This window comes from Hakea prostrata, chromosome 5 (assembly GCF_041222555.1).
Source record: "Hakea prostrata isolate BN-2017 chromosome 5, UWA_Hpros_2, whole genome shotgun sequence".
Taxonomy (NCBI): domain Eukaryota; kingdom Viridiplantae; phylum Streptophyta; class Magnoliopsida; order Proteales; family Proteaceae; genus Hakea; species Hakea prostrata.
In genome coordinates, this window is record NC_142604.1 from 2761294 (window position 1) to 2778454 (window position 17161).

General features: G+C 37.5%; 2 protein-coding genes across 2 annotated transcripts; both read right to left on the bottom strand.

Annotated features, from left to right (window-relative positions):
* Nucleotides 1-313: 313 nt before the first annotated feature.
* Nucleotides 314-8390, bottom strand: LOC149014396 (GTP-binding protein Era-like protein). Its single transcript, XM_089155139.1, has 9 exons — nt 8024-8390; nt 5935-6080; nt 4606-4746; nt 4422-4535; nt 3828-3953; nt 2172-2270; nt 1917-2018; nt 1021-1101; nt 314-644 (listed from the first exon to the last, which is right to left on the bottom strand). Exons 1-9 carry the CDS (start codon nt 8364-8366, stop codon nt 549-551), a joined length of 1248 nt encoding a protein of 415 aa, XP_089011265.1. The 5' UTR covers nt 8367-8390; the 3' UTR covers nt 314-548.
* A 1462-nt stretch (nt 8391-9852) lies between these two features.
* LOC149014397 (uncharacterized) lies at nt 9853-16096 on the bottom strand. The gene is made up of 4 exons (XM_089156294.1): nt 15857-16096; nt 14823-15727; nt 11471-11905; nt 9853-10954 (listed from the first exon to the last, which is right to left on the bottom strand). Exons 2-4 carry the CDS (start codon nt 15484-15486, stop codon nt 10773-10775), a joined length of 1281 nt encoding a protein of 426 aa, XP_089012420.1. The 5' UTR covers nt 15487-15727; nt 15857-16096; the 3' UTR covers nt 9853-10772.
* Nucleotides 16097-17161: the final 1065 nt, after the last annotated feature.

A 17161-nucleotide genomic window follows, 5' to 3' on the forward strand; every position in this document is an offset into this window, starting at 1 on the left:
AGAGATTTTCCATCTTATTCAAACATTAAATAGGCCTATGTACCTTATTTCTTTGGTTGCACAGGAATTGCTTCATTTTTCAGAATAAGCAGCCTAGACCATTTATTAACTAGTATGTTCGTGATTTGGTATTACAGAATGCGCACAGGAAACAGAAACCAAGGAATTGGAGCATGGAGCCCAAGGTGCATTAAGGACAGGAAAGGAATTTCTTTGGTTCTTGTGATGGGGTGGATAGACTGCAAAGTGCGAAGAGCTAACTGTTTTGATCAATGGAAGGGACAAAACCTAGATGGCCATGAGAGTTATTTTCACTAACTGATGATATCCATGCTACATAGGAGGTTTTTTGACAATCATAGGTCATAGACATGTTCTGTTTCCAAAATTTCTAGTAATTTCTCTTTGCAAAATTAGATTTTTAAACAATAAAAACTAGATTGTTAGATGAGGAGACACAAAATCATGTTCTCACCTATGGAAGTCATCTGTAATGTGCAAGAGACTTGGACCTTGATTTCGCAAGTATTACAGGTGATTTGGCAAATTCAGTCATATTGTACAACCCCAATTTGGCCGCCGTAACCATAATGCTTCAGCAAACTCTCGTCTTGTCTCCAGTTTTCTTTCACCTTCACTTCAACCTGTTCAATTTGAAGACTCGCCCGTTATTCAAAAGAAGAAGTAAAAGCATAGTCATTACGCTAGTGTCCATATTGGATGCAGATCTCAAAATGCAGTTAGCAAATCAGCCAAGCAACAAAAGGCTAGTGGAATTAATGAATTAGAGAACTCTCAATCCCCCCCCCCCCCCCTCTCTTTTCTTTACCTCTCCTGGTCGTTTGTTTCCATTTAACCTCTTCTCGCCATGCAATCACATGGGGTCACGATTACAAAAGTTTCTATTTTTTGTTTCACAAAATTTCATTTCCCTTCCCTCCACTTCAGCTTGCAACCAAAGCAAGCCAAAAGAAAACAAAGAAATGAATCCTGACAATGGAACTTTACTAAGTTACACACCTCTAGGTACACTTTCTTTTGCAAGAAATCTTCAATATCTAGCCTGGCAGCTGTAGCCAATAATTTCAGAGCTCTCCCTTCCTGCATTTGTATAGGGGAAAAAGAGGCAACAGACAACCACACCAATCAGTTATGTGATCCACAGGGACGGTTTTGCAGTCAAATATATCTAAGTGCATTGATGATATCATTTGTAGAAAAAGCAGACGACAATTAAAAATATGAGATTTGAGTTTGGCTGCATCCTAATTCACCAGAGAAGCATGATGCAGTTAATCTTCGCTAACTAGCCTATCCTTCCCAATAGAAACACAACGAGTAACACAAAACCATTTCCTGTACATTCCAATGAACCAAATAAAACTGCATGACCTACATAAAGCTTGACATAAAACTGGATAAGCAAGGAAAAGGGGAGAAAAAAGGATTTGAATTTAAAAATAAAACTATAACATAAATAAAAAGCAAATCCACTTGAAGAAGTAATTCATCTAGGAAGATACTAGATTTAAAGTTCATAAAATATATGAGGATCAGTGGCTCAAAAGAGCACCTACAGAAGCCTACCAAGGCCCACCCTTTTCCCAATCAATAACAAATTCTTTCTTTGTTACTATATCTTGTATGAGCTGCTGAAGTATTCATCACACATTTGAAAATAGATGATTATATGAGGATAACGGGAAAAAATGAGGAAGAAGATCCTGACGATGATAATCCGGAGATTGAAAGAAATAAGAACTGTGAAAAATGATAAGTCCAGCCAAAATAATTAAGAGTTCTCATGAGAATTATAAAATTAACTGAAGAAAGCAAAAACCATAGTTATCAAGCTAAATAGATAAAATATAGGCACCACAGAAATACTATGGCCTCTATGATCTGGAGATACTTACTTTCCCAACGAGAATGATCTTCTGGGAGTTCTTCTCAACAAGTATCTCAACTTGAATAAAATCTTTCGAAGTTGGCCTAGTTTTGTAGTTTACAACATTAACCTGTAGAATGCAAGAAACAAGAACCAGTTTCTAAACATATTTAGCTGAGGGAGCAGCCAATTGCAAAGGCAGTCCAAGGATAGCAGAAGTCTAGCAAATAGAAGGATACTAGAAGTATACAGCAAATAAAACAATTAGTCAGGTTCAATATACCTGACAAGCATATGGGACTTCTTTACGATATTGCATAAATATTTTCTCTCGCACAATTTCAGCAATGAAGAATCTTTCGGGATGCTCACTAGCAATGTCCTGTGAACTCAAGGGAACAACAGGATAAGTTTTCCTACAAACCGTTCAGAAATAAACTATCACTTCAAGCAGAAAGCATGGCTAACCACGAATTTTAAATAAAGGCAATACCCCTGCATGACAGTTGAGATTTAAGTACAAAATGCCATAACCAGCTGACTTAAATGCAAGAAAGAAAAATAGCTCATTCATTAAGAAACCATGATCCAGAGGATTTGCAGCTAAAGTAAGATATCAACTCCAGTTAACAACAAAGATGAAGCTTGCCTGTGTCAAATTAAAGGAATCAGCTTAGGTTAATAACCAAGGTCAAACATGAATTATTAAGAGCCAGGACGAGGTCATTCAACTAAAGCAGGCCATCACTTTCTATTAAGCTAGGGTGATTTTTTATACACGAGTTTTCTACTCATAGTAAGAATCCCAAAAAAAAAAGCCTTTATTTATTTATTTAAGAGATGCTCAGAACTTTATGTAATTATTTCAATTTGTTTTTTATTTTATTTTTAAATGGTGGTTAATAGTTTAGTCAATCGTAATCTTACTACTGAAAAGGAGTGGCAGGAAAGTGTTATGATTAACCTTTTTGGTGAGATTAACAGTGGATGTTGCTTGATCTCCGACCTTGGGTTTATTGTGGGGCTCGGACTATGTTTAAGACATTCAAATAGGGGAAAATAAAAAGGATTTAAAAGGCAAATAGGTCATTGTTGAAAAAGGAATTAGAAAATTCAAGGCAACGTAAGAAGACAATGGAGTTGGAGAAAATGGTTTGGAAATAAGAATAATGAGAATATAATAACTAGAAGAACTAGAAGAAAGAACAACAGGGGAAAGAATAAGAGCAATTTCTTCAACCATCCAACTTTGTGGTTTCAAAGCCTAAGAGATAGATCTCACAAAACGACATCAACTGAAGTCTCAGGGTTGAGCTACTATTTACTTTGCCTTAATTTTCCACATCACATTTACTTTATCAGTACATCTTGCAAATACAATGGTACTTATGATGTTATTCATGCATACTCACAGAAATTGTTTAGAGGATCGGGCATGAATTGATAATTTTGTCATGCCTAACATCAACTTACATATTCCAAATTGTGTTTGCATTCAGCAAGACAAGACCAAAGATTTTATTAAACATATCATAATCTTGAATTACAATCCGCTTGATATTGGAATCCCACGGACAACATAAACAAGTTTGCTATAATTAGCAACATAAAAATAATTCAAACCACATCAAATTTGTGGTTCAGCGAGAATCAGATTTTAGTTACAATCACTAAAGACTCTGGAGCGTGAACCAACTTCAATATGTGCAACTAAATTGTGGTGTTCAATTAGCCAGACAGTAAGCTTTCAAAATTTACATGCCACTTTCCTGAGGCTTTTAAGTCCCCTGATTCTGGTTGAGTTTATGAATAAGATCCAATTACTGCACCTTCATGCTGAAATATACCACCTTGATAAAAAAAAATTGAAGATAATATATAGAAAGGATAAATTACACAAGGCTTTACACATAAAGTATAAGAGTAGCATTAAACATACCTTTGGATAGAAAGCTGGTCCAACAGGGAGTTTTGACAGTATCCATTCCTTCACATCATCCACACCACGACCATATTTAGCACTCACAGGAATGACTTCATCGACATTGGTGAATTTCTCATACCACTGTAGACACCGTGTTACTACTTTCCATTTCGAGAAAGCAAAAGATGAAATTTAAGTAACAAGAAGGCTAATTTTTGCTGCAGTAGAGCAGCAGTGGGATACATGTACAGGCTCAGATGACCAGATAAGGGGGTTCTCAGAAACCCTTCACCAAAAGCTGACTTGAACGTATCCGATATTTTAATAGTTAAAGTTAAAACATAAACATTTTCTCATTTCTCAGATTGATATAATAATGATCAACCATTTGGTGAAGAGTACATCTAGGGTGACCCAATTCTGATGGTTCTCATGTACAAAAGAAGTCATATCAACTGCTCTGTTGCGAACAGAGGTATATATCCTAACGTTCAAAAGAGGGGGAAAGTAGGAGGGAGAAAGGAAAAAGAACTTCAGTTCTATTCTCACATGTATAGAAGTCCAATTCTCAATGTCAAAATAAAGATAATATTTTCATCAGCTACTAACCTCTAGCTTCTTTGCAATCTCACCTGGCTTAATTAGATCCTTTTTATTCAACACCAACAAAATAGGTACCTTATCTTGGACACTTCCAATCCCTTCTCCCAACACCTCATCAATCTAGAAATAAATGACAAAATTTAGAAAAAGCAAATTGAAGTCCAGAAATAACTCAACCCAAGTCACATACCTTTTGAGGTACTTTACAAGCGTCAACCACAAGAAGCACACAGTCCGCATTAGTAGCTGCACTAAGAACGTTGTTCATCATCAGATTGTCCAACTTGTGCATCTTCTTTTCTATAACACCAGGTGTATCATAGAGTACCATCTGCAAGCTAACCCATAACCAGATAAATAAAAAGATTTACAAAACCCATTACGACCAAACTTTCACTTAATTTAGTTTGATGAAATACAAGGATGGTTCCTCGTTTAAAAAATTCGTAATAATAAAAATAAAAAAACGACAAAAAAATAAAAATAAATAAAAGAAGGCCCAAAACCTTTTACTATGGGAATGAGTTAACAACATTGTTACAATAAAAATTAGAATTAAAACAAAGGATATTATCCTCTGTAATCTATTAGGATTAGTAAATTAAACTTCAGAAAAAGGAGGAACCAGTGCATCAGGCTCCTCCACTACAGGTTTGGGAAGAGTCATAATGTATGAAGCCTTACCCCTCAAGGAAAGGCTATTTCCCAACAAGAACCACAACAGGACCACCAGGTCACAATGCAGCAACCTTAACGTTACACCTAGGCCCATTCTATTAACAAATTACACATCACATTCATATAATTTTAGAATGGGACAGAATGCATACAGTTCATGCTAAAATTGTTGGAACAGGAGCCATTCTATAATTTCTAAAATAAATTTACCAGTCTATCACTTAGGACTGTTTTCAAATATGGAAGAAAAAAAAATTTCTCCAAGAGTCATGGTAGCCACCTTCATACCCCCACCCCAAAAAAAAAAAAAAAAAAAACCTCCCCTCCTTTCCACATATTATTGCAAGAGAAACTAGAGAATGACATACTAAGCTGTTTGAAGGTGGTAAGAAAGGTATTGAAGATTCTAGTGGTTTCAACCTAGAGCATTTTGCAGGAAAGGAACAATAAATTCTAAAATGTATTCCAAGTGAACAAGCATCAACTTACAGTCACCAAGTCACTATTTGTTTTACATAGTTGACTAGTTACTTGATGGCACTCTCATATCAAGTCCTTTGACCCTCTTACTCTACTTCATTAACTAAATTCTTTTATTTATCATAAAAACCCAAATAATATTCACATATGGATCCTACGCCCTTTCCACTTTGTCTTTCCTTTTCCTTTCATGGATATGTGGCATGTGCATCTTACCTAGTCCACAATTACACAATCACAACCTAAAACATATTTCTCAATCAGATATCATGACCCAGTCATAACATGAAAAAGAGACACCTTAAGCGTCATCGAGGTAACAGATTCCACAATAGAGTAGTTGCTGTAGAAAGCAATATACCTGATAGTCAGGGCCAGAACATATACCAAGAATTCGATGCCTTGTGGTCTGAGGTTTATCAGTGACAATTGATAGCTTTTGACCTATCATTTGGTTCAAGAGTGTACTCTTCCCAACATTAGGCATACCCAGCACAGCTACATAACCTGCATCAATTTCACAAACACTAAGATGACTTTGGGAAGACACCTAAAAGTTTCACAGAATTTTAAGCATCGGCCTCTATAACATTCGCAAACTGTGGAACCCAATGGGACAAAGAAAGAAAAATTATTGGAACCAGGTATCTCAAAGTGAGGTAGTGGCAGCATTTCAGCAGGTCTAGCAAATTGCGAGTTTTATAAGGGCACAATCAGTAAATAAGTAGTTAGAAAGGATAGGGGTCTCAACATTTAACTTGGGTATTGGCTATTTTGCTGTATTAAAGGCAAGTAGTTGGAGAAGTCACCAACAGTGAGAGTCGTATGAATTTTGTAGCAGGTGAAATAATTCTCAAGTACAGAATATAGTTATTTATTGTGTCTCTTTATATAGGAGGATAGGAGATTTAGTATGTATTTATGAAATTATCCAAGTAAGCTTTTGTTTTATCATATGGGGAAACCTTGGCCCGTTCTACTAATAGATGAGAGAATGTAAGGGTAAAGATGCACATAAAGAGTCTAGGCAACTGATCAGCGAATATGTTGAATAATTGTGAATCATCTAGAAATTCTACTGAGTCTTCAAATCAAGTTCATAATACAAATTTAGACAACCAGAATAACTACATGCTGGCCGAGAAAGTTAATTTGCCGCTAGGTCATATGGCATGGTGCAGCGCCAAGCTATCAAGAAAACACCACCACTACACCATACAACTTGAAACATCATCAACAACAATAACAAGCCTTGTCCCAACTAAATGGGGCCGCTGCATTGATCCATGCCTTCCAATCAGCTATACTTGAGGCCATGCTAGATCCAAGGCCTAAGCTAAGCATATCATTTCTCACCATTTCTCTTAAAGTTATCTTAAGCTTGCCCCTAGTTCTTCTAAGTACTTCAATCTAAACTAAATCACTTCTCTTTACAGGGGCATTTAAAATCCTTCTTTAAACATGGTCATGCCACCTCAAACGACTTCTCATAGTTTATCATTTATAAAAGCTACTCCGAGATCAGCTCTAATATGATCATCATTACCTTATGCTTCCTAGTTTTTCCACTCATCCATCTTAGCATCCTCATTTTTTACTATACTAAGTTTACACTCAGCACCATACATCTGGTCATATAACGGTCCTATAGAATTTTCCTTTGACCTTTAAGCGAATACTTCGATCAAACAAGATCCCGCATGCACCTCTCCACTTCATCCACCCTATTTTAATTATTTGAAAAACATCACCATCTTTATCGGTTCTTTTATTTATGATTGAACCAAGTTACCTAAAATAATTGCTTTGTGAAATCTACTTCTCATCAAATGTCACCACCTCATTATCCGTCCAATCACAACCAAAATTACATACTAGAGATTTCTTCTTCATTCTATTTAGTTTAAAATCTTTTGATTCCAAAATTACTCTCCATATTCCAACTTGGTATTTAACCCTACTTGTGTCTCTAACTACCAAGATAATATCATTAGTACACCAAGGAACCTCATCTTGATGAATGTCTTTGCTTTACAACTCAAATATATCTTTTAATAAACCAACTCCCCCAAGGTGCATCGTGAGTATCAACCTCCCATTCAATGCTCTGGATCAATGGATTATATGCAGATTAGCCATAAGTAATATCATCACCAATAACCTTATCATGCTTAACAAGCGTAAGGTTTTCCCATCCCATATCAAATGATTGGCAATGGTGTTAATGGAGTTGTAAGGAAATAACACTAGTCAACTGAAAAAAAGAGGGGTTTTCGAAAAAAGTTTCGAAAAAAAATTAATACTAGTAAGGGTCACATGGTGAGGAGCAGAATTCTTAGTACAGTAGGATGGGTTCAACTTCTTTCAGCTTGGTCATTTTTTTATATTTCCCGCCTACTAGTAACTTGCAGAATGAAGAACATGTAAGAGAAAAGGAAAACAAGACTGACCGCTTCGATGATTAGGATCAGTCTCAAGGTTGAGTTCTTCCATCTCGTAGTCGTCGAGCAAAGCTAAATTTCTATCTGGTTTATCACTTAAAGACAGAAAGGAGAACTCGTCGTCCGAGCAGCATGTTCTCGTTCGCTTCTTCATTTCTTGCTTGAAATTTTGCCTACTTGAATGCCGCTTCTCCCACATAACCTCTCGATTTTGCGCCCACAACAATGTTCCCTGTAAGAGGTGTCGAGTCGAACGCTGAAATACGAATTTACGCTGAGGAAAATTATATGAAAAATAATAGAGAGCATTTTCTCTCGGAAGAGTTCCATGGATGTGCCGGCTGAGCTCCATCAGAGCTAACTGTTGTTCTTTCGGTGTTGGTTATCTTTCTTTCTTCTATCGGTTCCAAATACTTTTATCTTACAAGCAAGAAAGTCGTGTTGTAATTTGTCCGCACATTTTGAGTTTAATTACAAAAGAACCACTTGGATCACCGTTACACCAACGGCTAAATATTTTACGGGAAAGGGGAAGCTGCTGCAATGTTTATTTTTTTATTTTTTTTATTTTTATACCGGTGTCTTTTAATGCTGAAAGTTAAATGTCTTCGTCAAATTCAAAACCTCTCCATTGAGAAGTATGAATCTTTACCGGATATTTTTATTTTCTCTCTCTCTCTTGGAGGAGCTTGAACTTCGGGTGTTACGTAGATGGGGTATGATCATTCATCACAAAGACGATTAGGCATCATAAGTGATGAAATCTTCCCGTTTTCTAAACAAGTTACCCGTGAAGGAAAAAAAACCTTATCGCCTACCAAATGCATCGTGATGTATTGTATCGCCTATTGGATGCATCGGCATGTATTGTATTGATTGCGTGCTTAATGCGTAGCACTGAAGCACGCAATACATGCCAATACATCTTTGATTTTTATGTTTCATTTTAAGCATCCCTCATTGTAGCAGCCGATATACAAAGAGATAGAGAGAAGTTGTTTGTGTAAAAAAAATTAATGTTAACTAAATTCAACATAAGCAATATGTATGAGCTGGTACAGCTCGAAAAGACACGATACAGATACCTAGCATAGTGCCTAAAACATATTCAAATTCATGACCTCTTGGCTCTGATATCACTTATAAGATCAAACATTTTTCATTGTTCCAAAAGTCTGGACCTTGTGCCGTACCACCAAAACATCCTTGGTTCGAGCCTAGATCTGGGCGGACTAAAAGCAACCTCAGCACAACGTAGCAAAGTTCCAACATAATCAATACAATATCTAACCTAGACCTAGTTCATAAAATAGAGAAGAAAAGGGTCTTCGTGGGTTTTGAAAGAAGGATTTCTGGTTTCACATTTTCGAGTTTCTTGAGGTACGATACAGAAGCTTTAACGAAGAATGTGAGATGTTGGGTATTTTAAATATTTTTCCTCTACGCACAGCCATTCTTTCTTCCCTTTCATTTGTCTTAACCTCTAAGAATTTTTTTAGAGAAAACCGTACACTTTCGACATTGACCTTGGTCCACCCTGAGACTTGCTTCAAGTTCTTCCTCGAAATAATTGTGGAGTTCTGATTCTAAGAAGGGATTGAAGCTCGTGGTTCCAATTTTTATTTTTTTTCGTTTGTTAGTTTTTTTTTCTTCGTTTGAGCCAGAGTTCAATGAGCTTTCCTAAACAGAGTAGCCCTGTCCACCGATTGATAATGGTTTTGCTGCGTCGTCTACAGCTCTTTGATGCACGCTTGTGCTTAGGTGGTACATTTGCTTTCTGACTTATTCCATGACTTATTCCAAATAAAAAATAAAAAAATTGTTCTTGGGTGACGATGTTCAAATAAGGGCATTGAGATTTCTTCACAGAACAGTATCTTAAATTGTCTTTTGTTATTCACAATTACTTGTTGATAGCGTATATCCAACTTGCTTTCTTGTGTATTTTTTGTATTATCAACTTTCTTCGATGTTTGCTGATTTGAATTTTTCCCTTTTTACTTTTGGGTCTAGGTCCTATAGTACTTCCATTAATCAGTTATGAAGTAGCTATTCATTGTATCCTGTGTTACACATTACTCTCTTACCCAAAAATAAGAGAGTTCTATAACACTTTTTCTTCTTTCTGGTAGTATGAGCAAGGTCTCAACAAATACTACTTTTATAGCCTGTACATGACATTGTAAATATAGAATTCAAATCCTAAATTGGTTCCGTGGGAACATTTTATACACGTATAAGCAATGATCAAACCATCAAACTTAATAGCTACGTCCGATATACGCGATAGTTTAAAACCTTGAGAAGAAGATGCAGAGGTCATTTCCCACACACGAGCTTGGATATTACCATATGCACGTCTTGTCTGTTTGAATGAAGCTCACGTTTCTACCCAAAAAAAAAGCATGCACCCAGGCGGCATTCCTTGTCGCATTTATTAATATATCATGGATAAAACGAAAAGAGCCTATTTCTACAAGGTAAAACATGAAGCCCTTGAGTTTATAACTCAACTAATTCCGCAGAACATTTAAACCACACGAATACAAAAATGGGTGCAACGCGCCAGTCTTGTTCCAGATTGCAATGGGACGTACTACTGGTTCTCAACTGCGTAACACAAATTTTGTGTTTTCGCACATTATCTAATAAAAAGGAAAACAGTGCAACTGATGGAAAGCCAACGTACTTGACCTCGTTCCACTTTTAGTTTCACTGAGAAGACGGTATCAACATAATCCATCCATTTCACAGGAGCTCAATTCGTGGTTGCATCATCACCATCAAGAGCCTCGGAACGTATCGAGCAAGATGATTCTGTTCCTGTTGGGAAGTAAGACCATGCCAGGCCGACAGCACCAAGTGCAATGGCAGCACCTATTGAGCTCCAAACCCACCTTCGCATGATTTTTCTTCTATGCCTTGTACGCCGTGCCACGTCTTTACATAAAAGAAAAGAACACCACATGAAAATCATAATAATCAAATAACTACCCAACAGACAGAGAGAGAGATCAATCTATCCCAACGGGATAATCGAGTTGGCAAGGGATGATCACCAAAGAATGCCCTAAATTTGACTCCCCTTACCCTCAAGAGTCACTCACATGGGGTGGTAGATACTCTTCAATATTCTCAGTGAAAGTCGAATAGTTCTCATTCAACCCTAGTAACTAACCCTGTCCTTGCAGTTGTGAGATCAGTATAAACCCACAGTAATAGTCAGACCAAAGGCCTGGACACCCTGTGAGAAAGGGGGGGAAAACAAGATAGATAAACATATTTAAGCCGTGTGTGTGTGTGAGAGAGAGAGAGGAGAAAAATACATTCAAGGCAAAACATGCAAGTCTAAAATTGACGGACACATAGTTGTAAGAATCTCTGCATTTTATTTTTCTGTATGCCCAAGTAATATAGAAAATTTGCAGGTTGTGATGGACAAAAAAGAGAGCTTACCAACAGCTTCTTGGTTGCGCTGAGACATCTCATGATTCACAGCTTCATAATAATGCAGCCGATCTGATAATCGAGCAATTTCAAAGTTTTTTGACTCGACCCAGGATTCCATCTCCATCTCAACCTCCGCCCTCGCAGTGCCCCTCCCTATAGAATTGGATACCATCCGTGCAATATCTATCTGCTGACATAGCTCTTTCCCAGGATCAGGATCCAAGTTTTCATCTTTGACAGCAATAGTTGAAGGTGGAGGAATCGTCAGCCCCACAAGGGATAAATGTTCCCTGATCCTCTGCCACTGTTTTTGCATATTATTGAGGTCTTCCTCTGCTTGCTTCCTCTTTTCAATCTCTGTTAACAGATTCAGCCTCATCACACGTAGTTCAGCTTCTATGTCACGAAGAGATGACTGAGGGCCCCCCTCACTTGAAAGTTCTGTATCAGACAAATGATAAGTTTATTATACACTACTGAAGATTAAAAAAATCCAAGATTTGTAAGCTAAACATTACAATGCCCATAAAACTTTGTAACAAAATCATTGACTTCTCTGACCCCAAAAAAAAAATTTAATTGACTTCAATATCTGACAAACTTGATACAACCACTAGGTTTGGCATTTATTCCCCATCTCCCCACCCTGTTATGTATGTGGGCCCAATTCTGCATGACCACAGGGTGTGGCAGGGGGCACTTTAGGGTTTTTTGTATAAATGTGTAACTCTTCTCCTTTGTAATTGGTTCCTCAGTTCGTTGAAATTAGTGGCAGCTGTGGTTTTCTTCCCCCTGAGAGTTTTCCACGTAAAAATTCAGTGTTCTGTGTTTTTCTTTTTTTCGTCGTGTGATTGTTCCTTAGTTTCAATCCTAACAACCCCCACTCAAGGCAATGGGTTTTTTTTATATATTTGGTGAACTGATATGGAACTGTATTTGAATAAAAAGAGTACCAATACAAAGCCTTTTCTCAACCAAACAAAGTTCAGACCAAGGAGAAATTGTAGAAGCCACAATCCAGAGTTCAAATGGGCCTGAAATTCAGGTAAACTTCTGTTCTTAAGGATAAGAGCACCAGGAGAACGCCTGAGTTCATTCCAATGGTTGGATCCTAAAAATAGGGATCGATATACTTGCACTAGGATAGAAGCACACAAGGCACACCACAGAGATTGAAACTCAGATGATGGGAAAATGACGTCCAATGATTCTTGTCAGAAGATATAACACTAAGCAAAAGAAAGAATAAGAAAAACAATTAATTAGAAGGAATTAAATCTGGGAATACAAAGGCAGAATTAGAACTATCGATAAAGACCAGATCAGAAAGTCCAATATAGATCTAACAAGGTCAATCTTTCTTGAGATTATGATTTATGAACGACTACCAAAACTTGGGGACGACTCCCTAAATCAAAGTCAGGCTAGAAAACACTTAACAGATGGATTCCAGTTCAGAACTTGTGTTGCAGAAAACCAAAAAAGGAAGACTTAACTAACAAGGGGGTAGACAAAACAATAAAAGAACTCTGGTTCCCACAGCAATGTGTTTTCATGAATCAAAACCACAACTAACCTTGATCAAGCACATGGAAGAACGCTCGTGGAAAGAAGCAGCATTAATAGCTTTTCACTAATTAAAATCCCTGTCCAACACAAACTTGCATAGGAAACTTAAAGAGACCAACAAAATTAATCGTGTAGCGCTAGATGGGATGATCCTTAATTTCAGGCTGAACAGTCCTCTGACAGGATCCCAACTAATTCATAAAGGTAAAGTCCACCAAGAAGTTAACCTTCTCAGGTGAACATTTAAACCTGACAATCAATCACAAATAAATAACAGGAATGACCTCCAAAGAAGTTTAAATACTCAATAAAATTTCAGTCATCTCATTTCACATATGGACTAATTAAACTAATGATGCCTGATCCCATATGCCAACCCTCAATAAAGCTAATATTCTCAATAAAATTTTAGTCATCTCATCTCAAATTTTTGAGATTTTCAATATGCAAAAAAAACTGTTCTGCCAAATGGCCAAGGAAAATTCATAGAAAGTAGACCACCTTGGCTAATTTTGGGACTGGGCTCAAACAGCTTGGAACAAAATTTGATAATATGCCTTTACCCATATTTTAGGTCCAAAGTGATTCATGCAATGAAAAAGGCATGTAATAGGAACAACAAATGCATAGCCCAACCCAAAAAGGCAAATTTATAATAATAATAATAAAAATCCATTTATGAGAGTTATCTATATTAACAACACTGCATTTTATTCTACATACATCTGACACAGTTACATATAGGAAGACCTACACATTCCCATTCCAAACCAAATTCACATTCAGAGTCTGCATACCTTGAATGCACAAGTTCGACACAATTAATAACATGCACCTCACATATACAGCTTTACTTAAGAACAATATGAGATACTTATGAGAGCTAGCACATATAGCATCATGGCCTAGAGCAGTTGCCATAAGTGATGACATAACAAGCATGCACCAGAGACCAAACTTTTCAGCTGCAGTCTTAACTTTTATAATGTAGATTTATTTACTATATAATACACTAGAATCACAATAAACAAAATTCAACTGTACATGCATCACACTTTTTCCAACCGAAAAGTCAAAACAATACATTCAGCTAAAACCTAAATTGCAATACCCTGTGGATTTCTACCTATTTTCTCCTCAAGTGAATATTGCAAGTTGCAACTACTCTCAACAAATGGCACTCAAACCAGGGACCCTATAAAGCATAATCATTGTCAACCAAGAAACAATGCAAAGGAGAAGAACGTTTCATATTCATAAATTTAGAGAAAAGGGGGGGGGGGGGGGTAGACGCAAATATTGAGATATCTAAACAACAATGCAATAAATAATGAACTATTCCATAAATGAGCATAGAGATAACTAGGTATGAATCTAAGGGTGGTGCCAAATATTACAAGCTGACCTAGATTGCATTGGGATGGTTCCATGACTTTCAAATTACAAATTGCAGTGCAGTGATGGATGAGTTGAAAGGATTGTGGTGGTAAACGGGCAAGAGTAAGGACAGAGAAATTGGTCCAAGTAGGGAGGATGCATGACAGAGACTTCGTTCTACTATGAACTTTAGTGTGGAATCGTGAAAATGAACATGGTGACTGACCCTTTATTCTAGTCCAAATTTAAGTTTATATGTTGGGACATCCACCAGAGCTTTAAATGTAGCATAACAGAGATCTTAGTCAGCAACCATTCAGCAAGTTACCATGGTGCCGGTAAAATGGATAAAATGGAATGACATAAAAATTTTGATTGATAGAGTCATGGAGAACAAAGAAAGAGCTCTAACCTTCCCAAGCATCATAAAATTCCCCTCCTGAAGAATTCAACCTGAACGAGCGCTCACCCCCACCGTTGTCCAGTTCCAAATCAGTATTACTGCTGATACTCATGGAATCCTGAGGATCAAAGAAATCTTCATACTCAGAGTCTCTCTCCAAGTTCAAAGGCACCGAGTTTGACGAGGAATCCTCGATTCTAACCAAACTGCGATCCAAATTACTGCTTCTGGTATCCTCATCATGGAAACCATTCTGAGCCATCCCATCCTCCTCATGAGGACTAGAAATAATAACAGCAGCAGGAGGGAGAACATCGTCGGCGGAAGAAATAGCGCTACTTTCTGCGTTTTCTCCATTCTTATCAACGGCGACGCCTCTTTCTGGACCTTGTTGGTTCAAGACACTCTTGAGCAGAAGCGGACCACGCCGTTTGTGATTGACGATGTAAGGAGAAGGAGGAAAAGATGAGGATGACGAAGAGTCCGGTACTGGGGTTACAGCAGGGGTGGCATAGAGAGCAGGAGACAGATGTGGCAACTGCGCGTGTCTCGTTTCCGTCGATGAATGTCTTCTCTCCGGTTTCAGATCAAGAGGTTTGGCAACGGATTTTTGACTTCCTGTAGCTCCCGATTCCAGCAACCTATCAAGGGCGATTGCAGTAAAGGTCGGCATGGCCTCCTCAAATAACAAAGAGATCAAATCACCAAATATAGGTCACCACGAAACCCTAAATTCGTTTCTTTAGGGTTCAAGAACGGAAAATCCAAAACTCAAGAATATATTGACGTCCATGATGGAATCCCAAAAAAAAAAGGGAAGGAACAAGATGTAAGGCGAGTCAAAACGGACGCAAACAATTCAAATTCACGCCGCCTTAATAGCTGAATCGAATTGAATCCCAACGCCTGGTGACCTGTAAGAAGAAGAAATCCATTTCAATCTGGAATAAGAAAGATTGTCAAACACAAAGTGATGGAATAGGTTAAGAATGACCATTCCGATTATTAAAAGGACAGAGAAGACAAATATTCGGAGGAATTACTCTGTCAGCTTGAGATACAGAGAGCAAAGACAAAAGCACATTCTAGATCTGCGTAGGTTCTGCGGTTGAGAACTGCAATAATTATAAGGCGGCAGCAACAACAACAAATGGTGAGTATCGTCTCTTCTTATTCCTTCATAGGAAGTGCAGAGGAACAGAAACTCCTTCTGGAGGCTCTCTCTCTCTTCGCCCGTAAATATTTTGAAAAGGCGCACTTGTAAGTTTGAAACCTAAGAGCGAGCTCGGTGAGGCAGATGATGTGAGCTGGTTGGTCACGGTGACTTTTATGGGCTTGGGTTTGGGCTTGGGCCACACGTCAACGCTGTCGTTGGGTACTCCTCCTGATGATAAATTCTTGAAAATGAAAACCACGAAAATTTTGGAGGAGACCAACTTCCACTGCACGACACGATAGAGATTACTTGGAGGACAATCTGAAAATCCGTTATGGATTGTTGTTCTGACTTCCGGCGCTCACTTTGGTTAAAGACCGTCAGATTAGAATCTCTGACTTTAGGTTAACAATGCATGGAACATTTCGTGTTTAAGTATTTTGAATTTACCTTTTTACCCATTATGGCAAAACTAATTTGGAAAAGAATAAGATTGCTTTTCTTATCCAAATTAAAAAAATAAAGCGTGCTTTTCTTTTGAAAAAATATTATACTATATTCCATGTTGTCTTTAAAGTCAAAAGTTCAGTTTCGTTTTTCCTTTTTGTTAACAAAATCAAATTCAAACGTGAGAAATGCCTCTAAGTTCACTTTCATCCTAATTCCTACTCGGACTTTTGAACCTTCCATTCCGCAGCGTGGTACCTACCATGCATCAAGCTTCCTCACCAACCAAATAACAATTCATTTGGAGATTGGGATTGCCTTACCATGAAAGGAGATTTACATTTGAGTTTAGAATGTAACCTTGGAGGATATGATCAAGCATCTTGAAACCTCAAAATGTCTTTGGGTATCCATATATATTTTCTCTCATCATAAACCAATCTCTCAAAATGTTCGGTTTTTGCAAATTTTCCAGATTTTTAGCCTGAAGGGTGTTTCTTGATTTGGCAAGCAATGTTGTTTCTAAAAACTACTGCCATATCTTTAAGAACTTTTGATTGCATTTGGGACTGGATGAATTCGAACTCGAACAAGGGAGTTGTGATGATCGAATTCTCCCTACAGGTGGTGATCATTGATTCACCAGCCAAACTTTTGTTGAGGTATATGAGTCATACTTAAATAAAGTTGAGGTATTTGAGTTATACCCAACATATGTTCTAATATAGGCCATCGGATCAGTTAC